This window comes from Hyperolius riggenbachi, chromosome 7, assembly GCF_040937935.1.
Source record: "Hyperolius riggenbachi isolate aHypRig1 chromosome 7, aHypRig1.pri, whole genome shotgun sequence".
NCBI classification, from domain to species: Eukaryota; Metazoa; Chordata; class Amphibia; order Anura; family Hyperoliidae; genus Hyperolius; species Hyperolius riggenbachi.
Window position 1 is genome coordinate 294492297 of NC_090652.1, and position 22212 is coordinate 294514508.

Genomic DNA, 22212 nt, shown 5'->3' on the forward strand with positions numbered 1-22212 from the left:
CACATGACTCTCATACTCTTAGCCTATCACCTTGCTATCCTATTAGGCCTGAAGCATGCTGGGACACTGAGAAGACCTGTAACTGGCATGGGGAAAATAATTGTTCTGAGGTAGGTCTTGTGTACAGTATATTAGAGGGTGGAGGAATGGTTCCTTCAAAGTGACACCACAACTCCCAGCTGTCTCTCTTTCATTTGGGAACCAAATCCCCCTCTGTCCCTCTTTCTTCCTCATTGTTCCTCTTCTTTCTCATTTGTCCCTCTTTCAGGACAGATGTACAGATCTATAGAAATATATGTATTTTTCTACTGAAAATGCTTTTAATTGGCTCCAAACGGTATTCCCTTCTTTTAAATTTATATATTTGTTTCCCTGTATGACCACAGCTCAATAGGACATACTGCGCATGCACAGCGCATGCACAGCTCAGTACGTCAGGGTCAAATGGCACTAACTAGGAAATAAAGAACAGGAGGCATAGCGTGCAAACCGAGGAAGACGCCAGGCAACGTGTAAGCCTGTGCGCAACTCCCCACGCACACACAAGGCATTATTTTAAAATTTAAATTAGTGCTAAGGTATTCTTTAAAGTGAACCTGAACTCAGAACTTCCTCTCTGATATAAAAGATATGCAACAGCATAATAACCTTTAAAGAAAAACATTACTTTGTTGCAGCTGATACAAATCCTGAAATAAATCTGCATTGTGTCTACTTCCTGCTTTCATTGAAGCATAGACATATTGTTAACATCCTGTGTTTACAAATTAGCTGTTCTGTCGTGGCAGGGGCTATTCCTTAGCTGATGCAGCTGAGAGATCAAATTACAGTGGTGATTAGTCACAGATGAGGAAGAATTAGACAGGCTAAACTCTCTTAAAACATATAGGCTGCATTTCTCTATGCTTTCCTTCTGTCCTGTGCAAGAGTTCAGGTCCACTTTAATTCCACACATTAATATGAAGAAAAACTAGTGATGATAGAAAGGACCGGTATGGTTTTAATTCTAAAATGACACTTTTTGCTTATGAATTTTCAGTGGTATGCATGATGAGGGGTGTGGCTGGGCGTGGTTAGAGGTGTGGCAGGGGTATGTCTTAACCAAGGCCGGATTTAGGACAAGGTAACCTAGGCCATGGCCTAGGGCACCACAGGAGCAAGGGCACCAAATCAGCAGGCTAAAATGGTGCAAACTTGCAAATGCTGCAATGCAAGGAGATCAGACGAGCGCCTGACTGTGGTACTCTGCTGCCAGCCACCGGTGTGCACTTTGCATTGTGGCCAGCAGCTATGGACTTGGGCAGCATTGGAGACGGAAAGGAAGAGGAAGCTTCTGTACTGGAGACGAGCGGAGAAATGAGTGACACTGATGGCTGCTGCGGTGTGAAGGCGATCTGGCTACCTATACTGAAAGGGTGGTGGGAAAAGGAGGGGTTAAGGGAGTCATCTGGCTACCTATACTAGAGGGAATGGGGGGAGGGGTCATCTGGCTACCTATACTGGGGGGCTCATCTGGCTACCTATACTGGAGGGAAGGGGTCATCTTTCTACCTATACTGAAGGGGGGCGGCTGGTGACAGTGGCCTTGGGCGGTAAAGAGTACAAATCCGGCACTGGTCTTAACCCTGGGACCCTCTTTACAATATTCAGCTTTAATGTTGAATATTGCTTGCGACTGCTCTCCATACTGTGTACAAGGATGGCTGCACTGCACAGGCCTGGGCAGTAGCCCCGAGCCACTTGCGCTTTCTCTCTGTGTATGAGCGGCTCCATGCTAATGCACAGTCACGAACCCACTGGCACCTGCACAATGCGGCTGCGCTCATACACAGAGGTAACAAGGCTGCATAGATGACGAGGGTCACGGGCCTGCATAGGAGGGGGTCTAGGAGGGTCAGGGAAGCCTCTGGAATCAGTGTTCCATCATTTCAGCCTACCCATCAAAATAGGATAAAAATGCTACTGAGCATATGCAAAATCATACAGCATGTCATTTACCCCATAATACCCACCAGCAGTATTCACTTTGCAGCCCGAGTTTCCAGCTGGAAGCGCAGTGAGCGGAGAGGGCCCTGGTGTGCAATGTCTACTAGTCATGTGGTCTCACCCATTCAGGTCCCCTATTCCTCTTGCTTTGGCAATGCCTGTATGTACTGTATCTGGGTCATGCCAATAAAGCTATTTTTGATTTGATTTGACTTGAATAGCACAGAAAGTTGTCTAAGCGAAGCTAGGACCGAGCCGGCAGCCCAGCGGTCAGGCAAGGGGGCACTGAGCCGGCAGCCCAGCGGTCAGGCAAGGGGGCATTGATGCCATTGATTTCACTTTAAAGTGAACCGAGTAAAATTATTTATAATTAACACATGATGCACCTGTAAATGAATATTGTGTACTTTCCTCGCCATCAGTTCCTCTCAGAAGCTCACCATTTTCTTCTAACAATGATCCCTTCTAGTTCTGACAAGATTTTGTCAGAACTGAAATATATAAGTTGCTGTCAGTTATATATCAGTTTCTGGCAGTTATAACCGAAAGAACAACTGATGAGCAAGGTATTCATATATCCATGTTTCCTTATGACTCAAGTGGGCGATATTACAGTTTAAAGTGACACTGAAGCGAAAAAAATCCTCATGATATAATGAATTGGTTGTGTAATACGGATAATTAATAGAACATTAGTAGCAAAGAAAATAGTGTCATATTTTTATTTTCATATACTGTATATACTCGCATATAAGCCTAATTTTTCAGCACAAAAAATGTGCTGAAAAGTTACCCCCTCGGCTCATATGCGAGTCAGTGGAGCAGAACAGATGGTGGAGCAGGTTTTGTTACTGGCAGAGAAGTTAAAGGGATCCAAGCAGCTCTTGGCTTCAAATAGCTGCAAGGGCTGCCATTGTTCAGAAGCTCACTCCCCTGCTATTTTACCTCTGCTATTATCCAGGCTAGGTGTGAAATTCTTCAACTGTAAGGCCTGGAACACACCAAAGGAGTTTTTCTGAGCGTTTTGAGTTTTTAAATCTGCTGCTAATGTTATCCTATGTGTCTGTGCCCACTGGAGCAATGAGGTTTTGTAAAAAAACCCATAGCATTACATTGGGAAGAGCTTTTGAAACCTCTAAAAGCTCTTCCCAATGTAAAGGTCCGTACACACGCCGGACTTTAGGCAACGACGGGTCCGTCGTTGCCTCCCGCTGGGTGGGCGTGCCAGCGACAGTCCGGCGTGTGTACGCTCTGTCGTCAGACTGATACGGCTGTTTCTGAGCGATCCGCCGGGCGGATCGCTCAGAAACAGCCGTATCAGTCTGACGACAGAGCGTACACACGCCGGACTGTCGCTGGCACGCCCACCCAGCGGGAGGCAACGACGGACCCGTCATTGCCTAAAGTCCGGCGTGTGTACGGACCTTAATGCTATGGGGTTTTTTACAAAACCTCATTGCTCCAGTGTGCACAGACACATAGGATAACATTAGCAGCAGATTTAAAAACTCAAAACGCTCAGAAAAACTCCTTTGGTGTGTTCCAGGCCTAACTGATGTTTTCTGTTTGAAGTACAATGGGGGTTTGTTTGTGGTCAATTAAGTCTAAAGAGGTGATTTCTTATCTGTCTTCCACCATCTCCTGCTCAGGGACCGCAGGTCCTTTGCGGACTGACAAAGTGGCTAATTTAACTCTTAGATGTAAAAAAATGAAAAAGGTAAAATTAAAGTTTTTTTTAAATAATAAACCACATTTTTAGAATGCATTTTTAATTTGCTATAGAGCTGCCCTGGGTGTTAAAAATCACTTTAAGGATTGTGCACTAGTGATCCTGCTCTTGCCAGCTGGCTCCCTGCTGTGTCCTTGCACCCCATCCACTGCAACATGGCTGCTCAAGACTACCAGTGTCCCCTGGCCTGTGGATCGGAGCGTGCAAGCAACGTGTCGCTGTCTCTTATATCTATGACGCCATCTGGTAGCGTCTTGAGACATAGCTGTATCATCCTTGGGGCACATCTGGCTACTGTGGCGGGGGCTATACCCAGGTAGGGGGCTTATATGCAAGTCAATCATTTTCTCCTGGTTTCTGAAGGAAAAATGGGTACTTCGCCTTATATGCGGGTCAGCTTATATACGAGTATATATGGGTATATAGCTTTTTTTAATACATTGCATCATTCTCTAATAATTGCAGTTTCCACAATACACTCAACATTTTAAATGATTTCACAGAGCAGGCTATTGACTCTGAACTTTTCTCTGCAGAAAAACCATAAACAAAGAAGAAACAATGAGAGACAGTTGAGATAAGAGCTTCAAAAGACAGTGCTGTTCACGACTTACAAAGTCACAAAGCTCGAAGAAGCTCTTTTGCATAGATAAAAACTGAAGATTTCCTGTACTTGAAACAATATGAGACTCAGATCTGTGCTAATAATGCACACATACAGCACTCTGGGCCCCTGATGAGTGTGATCACAAGGTGCCCAAGACACAAGGCTCATGCACAGCACAGTATGTCAGGGTCAGAGGGCTCTGACTGCGCCAACCAGGACAACAGGAGGTATACCGGGGAAACGGAGGTAGATGCCGGGCCACAGGAGATGCAAACCAGCTAAACTTTAGATAAGATCTATAGGCAAGTTGCTTGCTACAGTTGATTTTTCATCTCAGCCGGTGACCTCTGTTTAGGGTAAGCTGTAGTGAATGTTGGCTGAATGCTGCAATCACTGCAGTCTATGCGCATCACCTGATGCTGGAAACCCCCCTGCAAGCCACGCCCACTTTCCATAGCTCACATTCTGCATATGTAGCTGATGCAATGCCTTCACTTAATTTACAATCCGATTCATAAATCTCTCCTCCCTTTAGGGCAGCTGTTCCTCACTGACGGGTAACATTTTATATCTCTCTTATTCAGAAGGGTAAAAGATTACTGTTAAAGGAAGCCTAGAGAGGAAAGAATGAGGAGGCTACCATCACTTTTTTCTTTTAAAGGACTACTACAGCCAAAAAAGTAAGCAGTTAAAATCTGACAGAACCCACCAGTTTTGGACTAGTCCATCTCCTCATAGGGAAGGGAGGTTCTCTGGGTTTCTTTCTTTGCAAAAGCTAAGTATAACTTCCAAAATAGTGTACAAGGGGAGTAGGGAGGCTGACTGGTATCTAACTATTTTGGCAGTTAAACTGTCATTCAAGAAATTCTTATGAAAACAAAGAAAACCCAGAGAATCCCCCCATGACTAGTCCAATGATCTGCAGACTTGGCTCTCCTGCTGTTAAGGAACTACAAGTCCCACAATGCATTGCAGGAGTCTGACAGCCACAGTCATGATTCATAAAGGCAAATGCATTGTGGGACTTGTAGTTCCTTAACAGCTGGAGAGCCAAGTTTGCAGATCACTGGACTAGTCCATGTCCTCATGGGGGATTCTAGGGTTTTCTTTGTTTTCAAAACTGAGAAATGGACTAGTCTAGTCCCAGATGGACTAGTACCAAAATGTTGTTGAAAAAGTACTATCAAAATTAAAAAGATCTATACAAAATTGCTGGCCAGCCTCCATGCTCAATGGCAGTTGGACGGAGCAACTGCCAAAAAAGAAAACCCTGAGAATCCCCTATGAGAAGATGGGCTAGTCCAAAATCTGTCAGTAATGTCAGATTTCTACTAACTGTAAGTGACAGCAGCATAGGAGAACAGTAATTTATGGCTCATTGTACTCTGGAAGAAACATACTTCTTATTTGTATGTGTTTATATATATATTACATTTTAAGATTTTCGCGACAGAGGTCCTTTAAACCGCTAGTCCTGAACTCCTCCTATCGGCAACTGCAAAAACAGCAGTGCAAGGAAACAGGCAGCGAGCCCACTGCTGTTCCCATCCATGTGAATACACCGTCAGGTGAAATACGCAATCCAAAACATGGATAAACGTATTTGGACAGCGCCGCTTGTTTAGTGGGGTTAACAGCAGGGCGGCGGATCAAGCTGAGCGCCGCTGCTGGTCTTACAGGAAAACAGATGCGTCTTGTTATTCTGTAGTGGGCACGTTGCCCAGTGGCAGGCTTGGTAATTGAGTGGGAACATGCGGCTGCACGGGCACACAGATCCGCAGCCACCATTACTCACTGCAGGGCTGAGTCATTTCATACACCGCTGAATCACTAAACACAGGAATTCATCAGATCACAGGAGCCTCAGCGATACAACAAGATCCGGGCAGAGGGTGGCAGGAGGTGCCCGGGGAGGAGAGAGGGGAGGGCATGGAAGAGGGGAACCATCCTGCGCTGAAAGTCTCAGGAGACGATGGAGAGGTGACATAATAAACAGTCCAATGCCTCCCTGCTGTAGAGAACTACAAGTCCCATCATGCCCCAGTGATACCCAGGGGGTGTATACACAGAGCTTCGTATATACTTACACGCTCTGTCAAAAAGCCCCTTCCCAATACAACCGGTCGGTGGATTCATCAGTTGTTTGTGTCCTTTTGGAAGAGCGTAAAAAGTGGGCAGCATAGGGTCTCCCTCCTTAAGATATTGTGCAACAGTCTCATCAATTATATTTCTCCTTAGTGTATTATCTATAATAGAAAAAAGTTTAGGTTGACAGCGGTCAACCCTTGATGCCGTGACGCTCACATAGCACCCCCCCTGGCCCAAGATGTCCAGGCACATGGCCCTGTAATTATCAGTAGACATAATGACGACATTACCCCCCTTGTCGGAGGGTTTGATTGTCCAATCATGTCGTCTAGAAATAAAATCCAAGGCTTCACATTCCTCCTTCCCCAGATTTGACATCCCCTCATCCTCCACTTCCAAACTGGCAAGATCCCTCTCCACAGCTCTCACAAAACAGTGTAGGCCCACATTGCATGAAATGGGATGGAAATCGTTGTGATCGATTATAGAATTGCTTATTAATTCCAACATACCTAGGGCCCAGAGCAGAAAGGGGTGCATCCCCACATACAACAGCCCCCTCCCCAGAATACATCTCATTATTCTCAAAATTTAGATCTTCTAATCTAAGGCCTCATGATCACCTTGTGTCAAAGTGGGCAATTGTGACGATATAGTTGATGACATGTAACCCGATTCTGTATCAAACTACGCTTGTGATTAAAGATGAGGGGGAGTTTCGCCTCTTTCAAAAGGGTGGCTGAACTGTGCGCTTGCCGAGCAGTTCAGCCTCCCGTCTGCTGCCCGCCAGTGCTATTCGGGTGCAGCCGAATTGCAGCGGTTGTAACACCATGCCTATCAAGCGTTGACATGTGTTGGTGTTACTGGGAGGAATGCAAAATGGCAAGTCTTAGCACAGCAGCGCTCAGTCTCACTCCGTGGGGGTTCCGCCTGTACAGCGCCGGTACCGAGCGCTAATAACAGGGCTGTGGAGTCAGTACAAAAATCCACCGACTCAGACTCCTCGACTCCAACTCCTCTAATTTGCATATTATAATCTTGTTGATTGAAAGTATGTAACATGAAATTCGTCTCTTAACTGCCAACACTTAGGAATTTTAAAAGACAACTGAAGTGAGAAGGATATGGACACTGCCAGATTTATTCCCTTTAGGGCTCGTTCCCACTATCGCGAATCTGCATGCGTCCAACGCATGCAGATCCGCACATGTAATGCAAGTGGATGGGCCTGTTTCCACTGTAGCGTTGTTGAGGTGCGTTTTTTTCAGCGGTAAAAAAACGCACAAAAGAGCCAACGAATTCGCCTGCGTCGGGAATCAGTGCGAATCGCCGCGAATGTATTTAATAGTAAAAACGCATGCGTTTGTTACATGCGTTTTTACCTACGATTTCGCGTGCGATTTCGCACCTTTTTCAATTTTATTTAGCCCTGGCAGTGTCATGGTTAATTTCGCATGGCACCCTGCCATGCGAAATCGCGGGTAAAAACGCATGCGGAAACGCATCCGCATGCGTTTTTACAAGCGTCGGAATGCGGCCGAAATCGCGTCGCAACAGTGGAAACAAGCCCTCAGTCATAGACTAAATCTAGTCCTTGGTAAGAGTACTTGTAAAGGTACAGACCGGAACAAAGAACATCTATCAGGCCCTAGGCAATGTAAGTGTGGGTACATGTAAGAGTGATGTGCAGGTACTCTGCAGGGGAATGAGGAGATTCTTCCTCTATTACACATTCTTTATGCACAATCTGAAAAAGGTTTATGGGTGATAGACAACACCTCTGTGTTCAATGTGCACAACATTCTCAGTGGATTCCCTGCAGCTCTGTGGGGAGTGCATATGTAGAGTATAGCACTACTGTGTAACAAAGTAAACCTGAGACAGATGAAATTAAAGTTTTATATATACCTGGGGCTTCCTCCAGCCCCCTTCAGGCTAATCAATCCCTCGCTGTCCTCCTCCGCCACCTGGATCTTCTGCTATGAGTCCCGGTACTTGAGCCAGTCTGGCGTAGTGCGCATGCACACACTCCGCCGCCGGGAGCGTACTACACCTGTGCAGCCCTATTGCGCAGGTGCAGAACGCTCCTGGCTGTGGAAGCAGCATGCGGTCGGACTGCGCTGTCTGGCTGAATTACCAGGACTCATAGCAGAAGATCCAGGTGGGGGAGGTGGACAGTGAGGGACTGATTAGCCTGAAGGGGGCTGGAAGAAGCCCCAGGTATGTATAAAACTTTTCTTTTCATCCTTCTCAGGTACCCTTTAATTTGTAGCCACCAAACCAAATTTTAACAACACATCAAATTATTTGATTTCATGAGCAAAGAGAGTGCATACATTTGCATAAATCAGCATCAACGCAGAATTATTTCCATCTCATTGACCATCTCTATTAGTGACACAGCTACACATCAGGCTTTATTCTTATAGCATAGATGTTATTTAGTATATATAAGAGATTCCTGTGTACATATCATATATACAGTCACAATCAGATGTGTATATCTGACTTTAAAAATACGGGGACTGCTTTATTGAAGCAGCACAAGTAACTAATTTTGATTGGTTTATTTCATTTTTGTGGACTAAACACAACTATTACTGTATGTATAAATTATTTATGATGACTATTATCTGAGAAATAGAACATTTTTATCATATTTTCTATTTTAATTACAGTTTAAATTCATTAGGAGTCGGAGTCGGTGCATTTTTTCCCCGACTCCAGGCACCCAAAATTGCCCCGACTCCACGACTCCGACTCCACAGCCCTGGCTAATAAGCGCCCAAACGTGCAGGAGAGCAGCTGACAGGCAGTGACTTCACAGATTGTCAGCTGCTCGTGTGAAAGGGCCCTTACACAGGCTCTTTTCTCTAAATACACACAGGGTGCATGAGGGCTCGTTTCCACTATCGCGAATCTGCATGCGTCCAACGCATGCAGATCCGCACATGTAATACAAGTGGATGGGCCTGTTTCCACTGTAGCGTTGTTGAGGTGCGTTTTTTTCAGCGTGAAAAAAACGCACAAAAGAGCCAACGATTTCGCCTGCGTCGGGAATCCGTGCGAATCGCCGCTAATGTATTTAATAGTAAAAACGCATGCGTTTGTTACATGCGTTGTTACCCGCGATTTCGCGTGCGATTTCGCACCTTTTTCAATTTTATTTAGCCCTGGCAGTGTCATGGTTAATTTCGCATGGCACCCTGCCATGCGAAATCGCATGCGAAATCGCGGGTAAAAACGCATGTGGAAACGCATCCGCATGCGTTTTTACAAGCGTCGGAATGCGGCCGAAATCGCGTCGCAACAGTGGGAACGAGCCCTAACTCTCTGTTTTCCTTGTGTCCTGTGCAAGAGTTCAGGTCCACTTTAACTGCACAGAATTTTATCAATTTTCCCGTTAAAAACTGTCTTAATACAGTGATTTTGCGCTTTGCTGGGCTGTTTGCTTTGACTTTTCCTAATAGATCACCTAAGCCCCCCGACTTTACCCAACTCTAATTCTGTAATTTTGGAGGGATTAAAAGCCAATGAGAGTGAATCACAGCCTGACTGTGACGTGCGCCGGACCCAAGCGTTCTCCCGCGTTACCGACCGTCTGGTGTGAGGCCACAGAGTGTGACGCTGGTTCCCTGTGCCGCACTCGGCAGTGGAAGGGTTACCCCGCAGCTGCTTATTACGCCGGTGCCCGGAACAAAGGATGGGTTCAGAGGAAGGGGAACCAGTGCCGGAAAGTAAATTGTTTTTAATATGCTGGGATCCGTTTATCTCCGGGCATGAGCCGCTCACCCCGCGTTTCTCCGCCAACCTGCTTACATTAAAGGGGAACTTCAGCCTTAAACATACTGTCATTAAGTTACATTAGTTATGTTAATTAGAATAGATCGGTAATATAATTTCTTGCCCACCCTGTTTTAAAAGAGCAGGCAAATGTTTGTGATTCATGGGGGCAGCCATCTTTGTCATGGGGGCAGCCATCTTTTTGGTTGAAAGGAGGTGACATGGAGCAGGAGACACTGTTCCAACTATCCTGTGTCCTGATCACCCCTCCCAGCTGCGTGCGCTAAGCTTCAAATGTCAAATTCAGAATGAAAAAAAAAAAATTGTACCAAAACTGCAGAAGGAGAACAGCAACATCAGAAATCCCATCATGCTTTGCACAGCATCAGGGGGAAAAAGCCCAGGCAGCTTTCTTCTGTGCAGCTAAAAATGAGGCCTGGGTAAGAAAAACAAAGTTCTGATGCTATGAAACTGTTAGGCTGCTTTTACAGTGGGACGTTACAGGCGCACGTTAGAGCAGCCTGTAACGCAGCCCAACTCACAGTAATGAAAAATCAATGGGCTGTTCACAGTGCCCACGTTGCGTTACACAGTAACGCTGCACGTTTGTTTGAAGTGCAGCATACTGTGCGTTCTAGCGGCTTAAGCCGCGTTAGACTGTTTGCACATGCTCAGTATGGGTTTTTTTGTTTAATTTCAGGGGCGGAGAGGAGGCGGGGAGAGGCCGCTACGTAGCCAGGCACATGGCTACTTGACATTCACTGCACTTGCAGTGTTTACTTCTTGGAGCGGCCGCTGATTGGCTGGCGGGACCACGTGATGCGGAGAGCTCTTCTCCACGTGGTCTCCGCAGCGCCTCTGACAGAGCAGGCGCACCAAGAGCTGCTTGTAACGCGGCTCTTGGTAGCGTCCTGCTCCAACACCACCAGGCGTTGCGTTAGGGGCACGTTATGCGACCTATAACGTCCCCTAAACGCAACGTCTTGGTGAGAAAGCAGCTTTAAAGAAACACCAAGCCTTTTCAGTGCTGCTGAGTAGATTTTTAGTCTGGAGGTTCACTTAAACCCCTCGCTGACCAGCGGGACCTCACCGCAGGAGAGAACCCCCCCACTGATTTCTCTACCCCGAATGCCAATTCTAAGTCAGCATGGCTTTCTACACATTTATATACTGCTGAGGCTTTCACCCAAGCCGTTTTACGACGCAATACAGGGAATCTGAAGTGAAAATAAACTAATGATATAATGATTTGTATGTGTAGTACAGATAAGGAATAGAACGTTAGTAGCACAGGTATAAGTCTCATATTGTTTCCAGTACAGGAAGAGTTAAGAAACTTCAGTTGTTATCTATACAAAAGAGTTTCTCTGAGCTCTCTGATCCAAATGGGTTGGCTACAGTACTGTTTTCTGAAGCAGTTATCTCTACCCGTCTCTCACTGTGTTAGTTTAAGGTTTTACTGCCAGTAAGCTGATAGGGTCATTAGCTCTGCTCTGTTTAATCATTTAAATACAGAGTTTAATTTGTAAACTGCAAATATGACAGAATGATGATGTAAGCTATATAACTGAAAATAAAAATATGAGACTCTTTTCTTTGCTACTAGTTTTCTATTAACTATCGGTACTACACATACAATTCATTATATCACAGGTGCGGTGCTAGCCCCAAAAATCAGTGGCATGTGCCCTGTATCTATTCTGGGGTGCCCCGGATGTCCCCCAGGCAGGGTCAGCTGTGGTGCCTCAATGAGGGGCATGCTGGGAGCTGTGGTGCATCAATAGGTGGTATGCTGGGTGCTGTGGTGCCTCTATGTGGACATACTGGGTGCTGTGGTGCCATGCTGGGTACTGTGATACCTTTATGGGGGCATGCAGGGAACTGTGGTTCCTCTATGTGGGCATGCTGGGTGCTGTGGTGCCTCTATGTGGACATACTGGGTGCTGTGGTGCCATGCTGGGCGCTGTGATGCCTTTATGGGCGCATGCAGGGAGCTGTGGTTCTTCTATGGGGCATGCTGGGAGTTGTGGTGCTTGAATAGGAGGCCCATGGGAGCATGGGAGGGGGTCCCCTAGAAGGTCAGGGAATGCTATGGGGGAACTGCCAGATAACCTGGCGGCAGGCTGGGAAGGCCTACTTAGACCGCTGTTAATTTAATGTAAATTTGGCTTCACCCATGACCACACCCACATTCAGGCGCGTGGCACACCTATTTTCTGGCTTTAGTTCCCAAAAGTGCCCCAGAGCCCCTGCGTTCACCACGTTCCACCTGAATTAGGCACCGCTATAGCCACAATGCTATAGTATGCAGGGGCATAACTAGAAATCACTGGACCCCCCTGCACACTGTATAGGGACTGTCTACAAATCTTTGTATGATTCGTTATCAGCGGCTGAGCAGATGCAGTCATTAGAACAATTGTGCAGAGAGCAGAAAGCTTTTCTCTCCGTGCTCTTAGTTGTCAGTCTCTCAGGACAGGGCCCCCTGTGGCTTCTGGGCCCTCCAGCGGCTGCATCCCTTGCAGGGTCTATTGTTAAGCCTCTGATAGCATGCAGCCTGTGTATGCGTAATTCAGGGTTCAAGCGATTTCCAGACCCCAAATTACTTCTCCCTCCAAGTTGCTACAACTTAGGCCTCGATTCATAAAAGTGAGTGTGGTAGGGCGGGAACGGTAAATGAGGGTTTTTGCAGTGAATTCATTAAAAAAAATTCAGTGTGCGAGTTGATTGCGATAGCAGTCCGTAAGTGTGCGGTAAGTGTGCAGTAATTGTGCAGTAAGTGTGCGGTGTGGTGCGGAAAGCTGTCGGTATAAGTTGCTGAGTGCGGTAGTTTGCCGCTGACTTCCTAATGACAAGGTGCATGCTGGGTAGAAGTGGGCAGTTTTAGACACACGTGACTTATTTATTATAAATTATTATATTTTCTATAATATATATATATATATATATATATATATATATATATATATATATATATATATTTTTTTTTATCATTATTCTTATAAATTATCTAACTCTGTGCGATTTCTAAAAGCCTGGGTGATATTACAACCACCTTTCCTCCTCTGTATCCTTCAAAATTCCATAACATTAAGTTGAAAGGGCTCCATTTGTCACCTAAAATGCTGCTGTGTAGAGCAAACTCGCCAGGTCTTTGTTGGCGATAACAACATGTTATTTATCGCTTCCTTCCTCCCCCCTTTTTTTTTTCATGAATTCACTTCATTCAGTTTACCGACGCAAACAACGTTTTCATTACCGCACTATTACCGCATGCGGTAAAACATGCATAAAATATGCGTAAAATGTTATGAATCCACTATCAACAACATACCATGCGGTAATTTACCACTTGGGCGATAATGCATGCGGTAATGCTTGATGAATCGAGGCCATAGAGGGGGAATAGTAATTAATGCCTCTCAGAATTTCCCCAGCAGCAGGGTGAGTCATCATTCGGCTCACCCAATTCAAAAATTGACTGAGCAGCAAACTAACATGCACGCCCCAAGTAACCCTGCAAAGTATTAGCGCAATCAAACTCGCCTGTCCGGCCAGCATGCTTTACTGTGGCAGTGGCTGGATAGTGTAATGGTTAAAGACCCGCTTCCACTGGTATGGTTTCTGCGCCGAATCCACAGAGTTTCCTTGCAGGGTACAATGGTGCCGCCGGCCGAATTGCTTGCGCTAGCGATTCGGCCGACATTTTCATCCATTTCGGTGCGGGAGGCTGCGAATCCCATAGCCGTGCATGGCATGGCTGATGGGATTCGTCTGTGTATCCACACACCAGGAAGACGCATGTGGCACAAGTGGAAATGAGCCCTAAGGGCTCCGCCTCTGACACAGGAGGGGATGTTAAAGATCCCATCTGCCATGCCGGTCGTTATCACCGCATGCCGCTAAATGTCCTTTGCATGATTGTATGCCTGTACCCAGTGCAGTGGCTGGATAGTGTACTGGTTAAAGAGGAACTCCAGTGAAAATAATGTAATAAAAAAAAGTGCTTCATTTTTACAATAATTGTGTATAAATGATTTAGTCAGTGTTTGCACGTTGTAAAATCTTTCCTCTCCCTGATTTACATTCTGGCATTTACCACATGGTAACATTTTTACTGCTGGCAGGTGATGTCAGTGGAAGGAGATGCTGCTTGCTTTTTTTTAGCAGTTGGTAACAGCTGTAAACAGCTGTTATTTCCCACAATGCAACAAGGCTCCTACAGTGTGATGTCAGAACCATGGTCCTGACCTCACACTGTGGGAGGAGTTTCACCACAATATCAACCATACAGAGCCCCCTGATGATCCGCTTGTGAAAAGGAAAAGATTTCTCATGGGAAAGGGGGCATCAGCTACTGATTGGGATGAAGTTTAATACTTGGGTTAAGGGTTCTCTTTAACCTCCCTGGCGGTAAGCCTGACACAATGTCGGGCTAGCCGCCGCAGGGGATCGCATGGCCCCGGGAGGATTTTTTTTCATAAAAGGTGTTCAATTTTCTTCATCTAGCACTTCCTGTGCCCCCCCCCCCCCAAGTGCCTCCGCTCTCCCCCCGATCCCCGCCGCAATACACCCCCCCACAGGGATGCCGCGATGGCGCAGCCTCCCGATCAGCTCCAGGCTTCGCTATGGGGAGGATCAGGACTGCGCATGACGTCATGTCCGATCGTCACCATAGCGACGACTGAAGCTAATTGGGAAGCTGCAGCTCTGGCGGGATCACGGACGGGTGAGTGTTGCCGGCAGCGATCGGGGGGAGCAGAGAGGTGCCGGGGGACTTGGGGGACACAGGTAGCTAGCCTAGTGCTAGCTACAAAGTTTAAAACAACTTTTATTTTAAAAATCCCTCCCGCGACGCAGCCTCATAAACTGTGTACTGCCAGGGAGGTTAAGGGCTCTGCCTCTGACACAGGTGACCTGGGTTCAAAGCTTGGCTCTTCCTGTTCATTAAGCCAGCACCCATCCAGTAGTGTCTTTGGGCAAGACTCCCTAACACTGCTACTACAGGTGATATAAGAGTGCTGAAAAATCACATAACATATGAAAAATAAAGCACAGGCCCAATACTATACCATTGAAATATAACGTTTGTGTAAGGCTTGGTGGTGTATTCTCCACAGTCAGCACGCAACGCATGAGCTGACGTGGAGGAGGTACACACACTAGCACAACGAAACAGGCTATCCCTAGTATAGTGGAGGGGAGGACTGACTCCAATAGGAGATTGTGGCGCACAGAGCCGGTGCAGATCTGACAGCCACAAACAATGCTTTCGTTATAACGTCTCAGCGCAAAGTAGCGCTGAGCGCATAAACCAGAACTGAGGAGATCAGGACAGGTAGACAGAATGAACGCTTGCTAGCTAGCGGCTACTTAGCGACAGCAAGCGTCCAAAACCAGACAGACTGGAATGAGGCAGCCAATGCGTTGCAGCGATGGCGTGCCTCACAAAGACAGGACAGGATAGTCAGAAAATAGCAGGATCGAGATAGATGAACGTAACACAGATAAATATACAATAAGTATGTTTTCCTAGCGTATTACAATTACAGCTATCAATGAAACTATTTGTAACGTCTGACTAACATATGTATATATCGGCAATGAACCGATATATGACATAAGCAGGAACGCTGACTAGGACTGGAGTAATACAGGGAACAGGACTCAGAAGGATTCGCTATCTCTTCGCAGAGATGAACGCAATCCACAAACAGTAACAGAACTGGATTCAGAAGGATTCGCTATCTCTTCGCAGAGATGAACGCAATCCACAAACAGGACCAGGAACAGGATAACTAGCTCAGCACGGGTGCTCACGGTACGCGCAAACTACCAAAACGTGCTGGAAAACTGACTAACTGAACACAGGAAATAAACAGTTCGTGTACGTATATATCAGCGACACTGATTGTATCAACGTAACCTTGAATACAAGGAAAATAATAAACGTGCTGGTATGCATATATATTGGCAATGAACCAATATATGATGCAAAGACCAGCAAAGTATCTTTAACAAGAAACACGATCGGGGGCTAAAGCGACAGCAAGACAGGCTTAGGCTGAAGCTATGAAAACCCAAGGAAACCCTGCAGGAAGCAGATCTTTATACTGAGGTCATCCAATGGGAGCAGACATGCAGATTCCCACACAGGTGAATGATAATCAGTCACAAGCTGACAGCAGGGAAAGACAGACAAAGCTATGCAGTTTGCATGGAAATAGATCAGAACTGCCTGAGCTGCAGCACTACTACTTCCAGCAACAGCTGCTGCAGCAGCGATCATCACAGTTTGTATTTGCAATTCTGCAGGGAGCACCCGAATTCAGATAATTGTAAGGGAGGGAACACACCTGCAGGGCTGTTTCCCCTGCGATCTTCGGGTCTTCCTCGTCTTTTGGAATCGCGTTTTCCACTAACATTTTGCTGCAATCATTCTGCGACTATTTGTTTGCGGTGGCATATGCTGTAATTGCAAATGTGTGCATCCTGCAGGAAAAAGCGGATGTCGTGCATTGTAAAAAACGTGCTGAAAATTGTGAACATAAAACGCGAATGACGTCACGGTTTTCTGCTGCCGGGTAATGGCCTCAATTCACTAAGCTTATCTCCTGTCTTTAACCACTTCCCGACCGCCTAACGCACAGGGGCGGCCGGGAAGTGGAGCCCGCAAGGACCAGCTCACCCACAGAGGCGGCGGTCCTTGTAAGGGCATGGGCGAAGCGATCGCGTCATCCGTGACGCGATCCTCCGCCGGCGCCTGCCTCTGCATACCCGGCACCATACGGAAGCGCCGGCGGGATGTTAACCCGACGATCGCCGCATACAAAGTGTATAATACACTTTGTAATGTTTACAAAGTGTATTATACAGACTGCCTCCTGCCCTGGTGGTCCCAGTGTCCGAGGGACCACCAGGGCACGCTGCAGCCACCCTATGTCGCACCTAAGCACACTGATTTCTCCCCCCCCTGCCCCAGATTGCCCACAGCACCCCTCAGACCCCCCCCCCCCCCTGCCCACCCCCCAGACCCCTGTTTGCACCCAATCACCCCCCTAATCACCCATCAATCACTCCCTGTCACTATCTGTAAACGCTATTTTTTTTTATCCCCCCCCCTGCCCCCTCCTGATCACCCCCCCACCCCTCAGATTCTCCCCAGACCCCCCCCCCCCCCTGTGTACTGTATGCAACTATCCCCCCTGATCACCTGTCAATCACCCATCAATCACCCCCTGTCACTGCCACCTATCAATCAGCCCCTAACCTGCCCCTTGCGGGCAATCTGATCACCCACCCACACCAATAGATCGCCCGCAGATCCGACATCAGATCACCACCAAAACGCAGTGTTTACATCTATTCTCTCCTCTAAAGACCCACTAATTACCCATCAATCACCCCCTATCACCACCTGTCACTGTTACCCATCAGATCAGACCCTAATCTGCCCCTTGCGGGCACCCAATCACCCGCCTACACGCTTAGATTGCCCTCAGACCCCCCTTATCAATTCGCCAGTGTAATATTTACATCTGTGCTTCCCTGTAATAACCCACTGATCACCTGTCAATCACCCATCAATCGCCCCCTGTCACTGCCACCCATCAATCACCCCCTGTCACTGCCACCCATCAATCAGCCCCTAACCTGCCCCTTGCGGGCAATCTGATCACCCACCCACACCAATAGATCGCCCGCAGATCCGACGTCAGATCACCTCCCAAGTGCAGTGTTTACATCTGTTATCTACCCTAAACACCTACTAATTACCCATCAATCACCCCCTATCACCACCTGTCACTGTTACCCATCAGATCAGACCCTAATCTGCCCCTTGCGGGCACCCAATCACCCGCCTACATGCTCAGATTGCCCTCAGACCCCCCCTTATCAATTCGCCAGTGCATTAGTTACATCTGTTCTTCCCTGTAATAACCCACTGATCACCTGTCAATCACCTGTCAATCACCCATCAATCACCCCCTGTCACTGCCACCCATCAATCACCCCCTGGCACTGCCACCCATCAATCATCCCCTGTCACTGCCACCCATCAATCAGCCCCTAACCTGCCCCTTGCGGGCAATCTGATCGCCCACCCACACCAATAGTTCGCCCACAGATCCGACGTCAGATCACCACCCAAGCGCAGTGTTTATATCTGTTCTCTCCCCTAAACACCCACTAATTACCCATCAATCACCCCCTGTCACTGCAACCTATCAGATTAGACCCCTATCTGCCCCTAGGGCACTCAATCACCCGCCCACACCCTCAGAATGCCCTCAAGCCCCAGCCCTGATCACCTCGCCAGTGCATTGCTTGCATCTATTCCCTTCTCTAATCACACCTTGAGACACCCATCAATCACCTCCTGTCACCCCCTAGCACACCTACCCATCAGATCAGGCCCTAATTTGCCCCGTGTGGGCTCCTGATCACTCGGCCAAACCCTCAGATCCCCCTCAGACCCCCTTCCGATCACCTCCCCAGTGCATTGATTGCATCTATTTTCCCCTCTAACCACCCCCTGAGACACCCATCAATCACCTCCTGTCACCCCCCTAGCACTCCTATCCATCAGATCAGGCCCAATACAACCTGTCATCTAAAAGGCCACCCTGCATATTACCGGTTCCACAAAATTCGCCCCCTCATAGACCACCTGTCATCAAAATTTGCAGATGCTTATACCCCTGAACAGTCATTTTTAGACATTTGGTTTCCAGACTACTCACAGTTTTGGGCCCGTAAAATGCCAGGGCGGTATAGGAACCCCACAAACTGACCACATTTTAGAAAAAAGACACCCCAATGTATTCTGTTAGGTGTATGACGAGTTCATAGAAGATTTTATTTTTTGTCAAAAGTTAGCGGAAATTGATTTTTTTTTTTTTCACAAAGTGTCATTTTTCACTAACTTGTGACAAAAAATAAAATCTTCTTTCTAAAATGGGGTCACTTGTGGGGTTCCTATACTGCCCTGGCATTTTAGGGGCCCTAAACCATGAGGAGTAGTCTAGAAAACAAATGCCTCAAAATGACCTGTGATTAGGACATTGGGCCCCTTAGCGCACCTAGGCTGCAAAAAAGTGTCACACATGTGGTATCGCCGTACTCAGGAGAAGTAGTATAATGTGTTTTGGGGTGTATTTTTACACATACCCATGCTGGGTGGGAGAAATCTCTCTGTAAATGGACAATTGTGTGTAAAAAAAATCAAACAGAGATATTTCTCCCACCCAGCATGGGTATGTGTAAAAATACAACCCAAAACACATTATACTACTTCTCCTGAGTACGGCGGTACCACATATGTGGCACTTTTTTACACCCCAAGTACGCTAAGGGGCCCAAAGTCCAATGAGTACCTTTAGGATTTCACAGGTCATTTTGCGACATTTGGTTTCAAGACTACTCCTCACGGTTTAGGGCCCCTAAAATGGCAGGGCAGTATAGGAACCCCACAAATGACCCCATTCTAGAAAGAAGACACCCAAACGTATTCCGTTAGGAGTATGGTGAGTTCATAGAAGATTTTATTTTTTGTCACAAGTTAGCGGAAAATGACACTTTGTGAAAAAAAAACAATTAAAATCAATTTCCACTAGCTTGTGACAAAGAAATAAAAACTTCTATGAACTCACCATACTCCTAACGGAATACCTTGGGGTGTCTTCTTTCTAAAATGGGGTCATTAGTGGGGTTCCTATACTGCCCTGGCATTTTAGGGGCCCTAAACCGTGAGGAGTAGTCTTGAAACAAAAATGACCTGTGAAATCCTAAAGGTACTCATTGGACTTTGGGCCCCTTAGCGCAGTTAGGCTGCAAAAAAGTGCCAATCATGTGGTATCGCCGTACTCGGGAGAAGTAGTATAATGTGTTTTGGGGTGTATTTTTACGCATACCCATGCTGGGTGGGAGAAATACCTCTGTAAATGACAATCTTTTGATTTTTTTACACACAATTGTCCATTTACAGAGTTATTTCTGTAAAAAAAAAAAAATCACAGGAGCAATCAAATAGCACCAAAAGAAAGCTTTATTAGTGACAAGAAAAGGAGCCAAAATTCATTTAGGTGGTAGGTTGTATGAGCGATCAAAAAAACGTGAAAGCTGCAGTGGTCTGAATGGAAAAAAAGTGGCCGGTCCTCAAGCCCACGGTCCTCAAGTGGTTAATAACGTTTCTAGATTTATCACCATGGTGATGAAGCATGTCGTTTTCAGGAAACATTTTACCTCAGGCAAAACTAAACTTAAAGAGTAACTGTCAGGCTGCAAAAGCTAATTTAAACCTCTATTCTCCTGTGTTAAACAGTTTAGAAGCAAGCCAAAAAGGCAATACTGAAGTTAAAAATCTCTCTTACTTTTGATGTGTGCTGACAGCAAGGCTCTGTATTCCCAAGCTCTTAAAAGGACGAGAGGCCGCATAACATACAGCAAAGCATTCTGGGGCCCTCCCCTGGGCTGCTAGTGAGAAGTTACAGGGTCAAGTTACAACAGCATGTAACTCAGTCCAACTCACAGCACTGATAAATCTCCAGGCAGAGTACACTGCAGGAGTCGGCTATTGTTCCTAGCCACATGGCTAATTAATACTCACTGCACAGTAGTGTTATTCAGTATGAGCTTTTCTGTGAGTGGAATCATCAGGAAGCAGGCAGGACATGACAACACATTTTGCTTCATAGGAGACAGACCAACATGGAACCTGCCATGAGCTGTCAGGAGCATCAATCTCTGCATATACTATATACAAATTCTGTGAAATCCAAACATGGACAGTGAAATGCATATGTAATGTAAGTACAGCCAATATTTAGCTACTGATATATGTGTTTATTTTCTCTGAGACCCTATACGTAACAGCTCCTCTTTAACTCAGCACAATGTTTACTCTAGAGCTGTCTGGCATCGCCGCTACCCGCCCTCGTCACTTCCCTCCAATCAGCAGGAGGGAAGGGACGAGGGCGGGTAGCGGCGATGCGGAGGAGGCGGCGGAGCGGCGCTGACAGACAGCGCTAGAGTAAACATTGTGCTGGCGACACGCTGCGTGTCGCCAGCACTGCGGGGGTATAGCGGCGAGCAGGGGGGTCTTTGAGACACATGATGGGGCAACAGAGGCTGGTGTTAGTGTGACCAACCAGCCTCTGTGCCCCACTAACGTAATACAATGCCACCTCGGGTTCTCTTTAAGTTAACGCTTTAATCCTTAAAATAACTCCAGAATTCTAACAGGCTGTTTATTAACTGCGTGTGAAAATAACTATAGAGGAGGTAACTTAATTACAGAGGAGGTAACTTAACTACAGAGGAGGTAACTTAAGGAATGAAGAGATAAGATAACTCTCTCACTGTGTGGAGGCAAGTTTTCTCTTTCCTTATCTCCAGCATGATCTTAGTCAATTGAGGCCAATCTCAAATGCTGACACTGCCATTTTGCCGCATTTTAACTGCATCAGAACGGCACTCATGGTCAGCAGTTGGGAGACCGACCTGAGCGACAAGTGCGCAGCTCAGCCTTCTGTGGGAAAAAGACCTCAATGTGTTTCTGGAGTGAGGATTGCGATTTGTGTCCATTCCTGCCGTAATACAGCTGCAGCAAATGTATCGCCCTTTTCCCGGAATTAGCGCAGTTTCACAACAAGGCGGAGCTCCTTCCTATCAGATGTGATGGAGAGATAAGGGTCTGAGCAGTGGTGTCCCATTAGTAACATACCATTGCAGTGTGTGTAACTAGAGGAAATTCCCAGAGTGCTCCAGTACAGGATACAGCACAGTGGTCATAGGACCTTCCTAATACACAATGGGAGCATCGCTTCTGTGATATAACGAATAAAGTTTTATTGCAGCAAGTTCAGTTATAAACACCAGCTCTGACCTGGGACAGCACTAAAAGCCTGGTACACAGAGGGTCAACAGATATTGAATACTATGAGCAGATTGTGTAGGCAAACCCTCATACTACACTCTGCTCAATGACACCTTCATTGAAGTATGTCAGAGCGCAAAT

At 46.6% G+C, this 22212-nt stretch overlaps 1 protein-coding gene across 4 annotated transcripts in view; it reads left to right on the forward strand.

Annotated features, from left to right (window-relative positions):
- WNT6 (Wnt family member 6) overlaps window positions 1-22212 on the forward strand; it is a 155169-nt gene that overhangs the window by 82085 nt on the left and 50872 nt on the right. The window contains exon 1 of one of the 4 annotated variants that reach the window (XM_068245988.1): window positions 41-110. The exons of 2 other annotated variants lie outside the window; for them this stretch is intronic. In XM_068245988.1, coding sequence (XP_068102089.1) covers window positions 88-110 — 23 coding nt within the window. In that variant the 5' untranslated portion in view covers window positions 41-87. Of the gene's footprint in view, window positions 1-40; window positions 111-22212 lie in introns of those variants that run through there. One more of the 4 variants, XM_068245991.1, reaches the window with a different exon arrangement.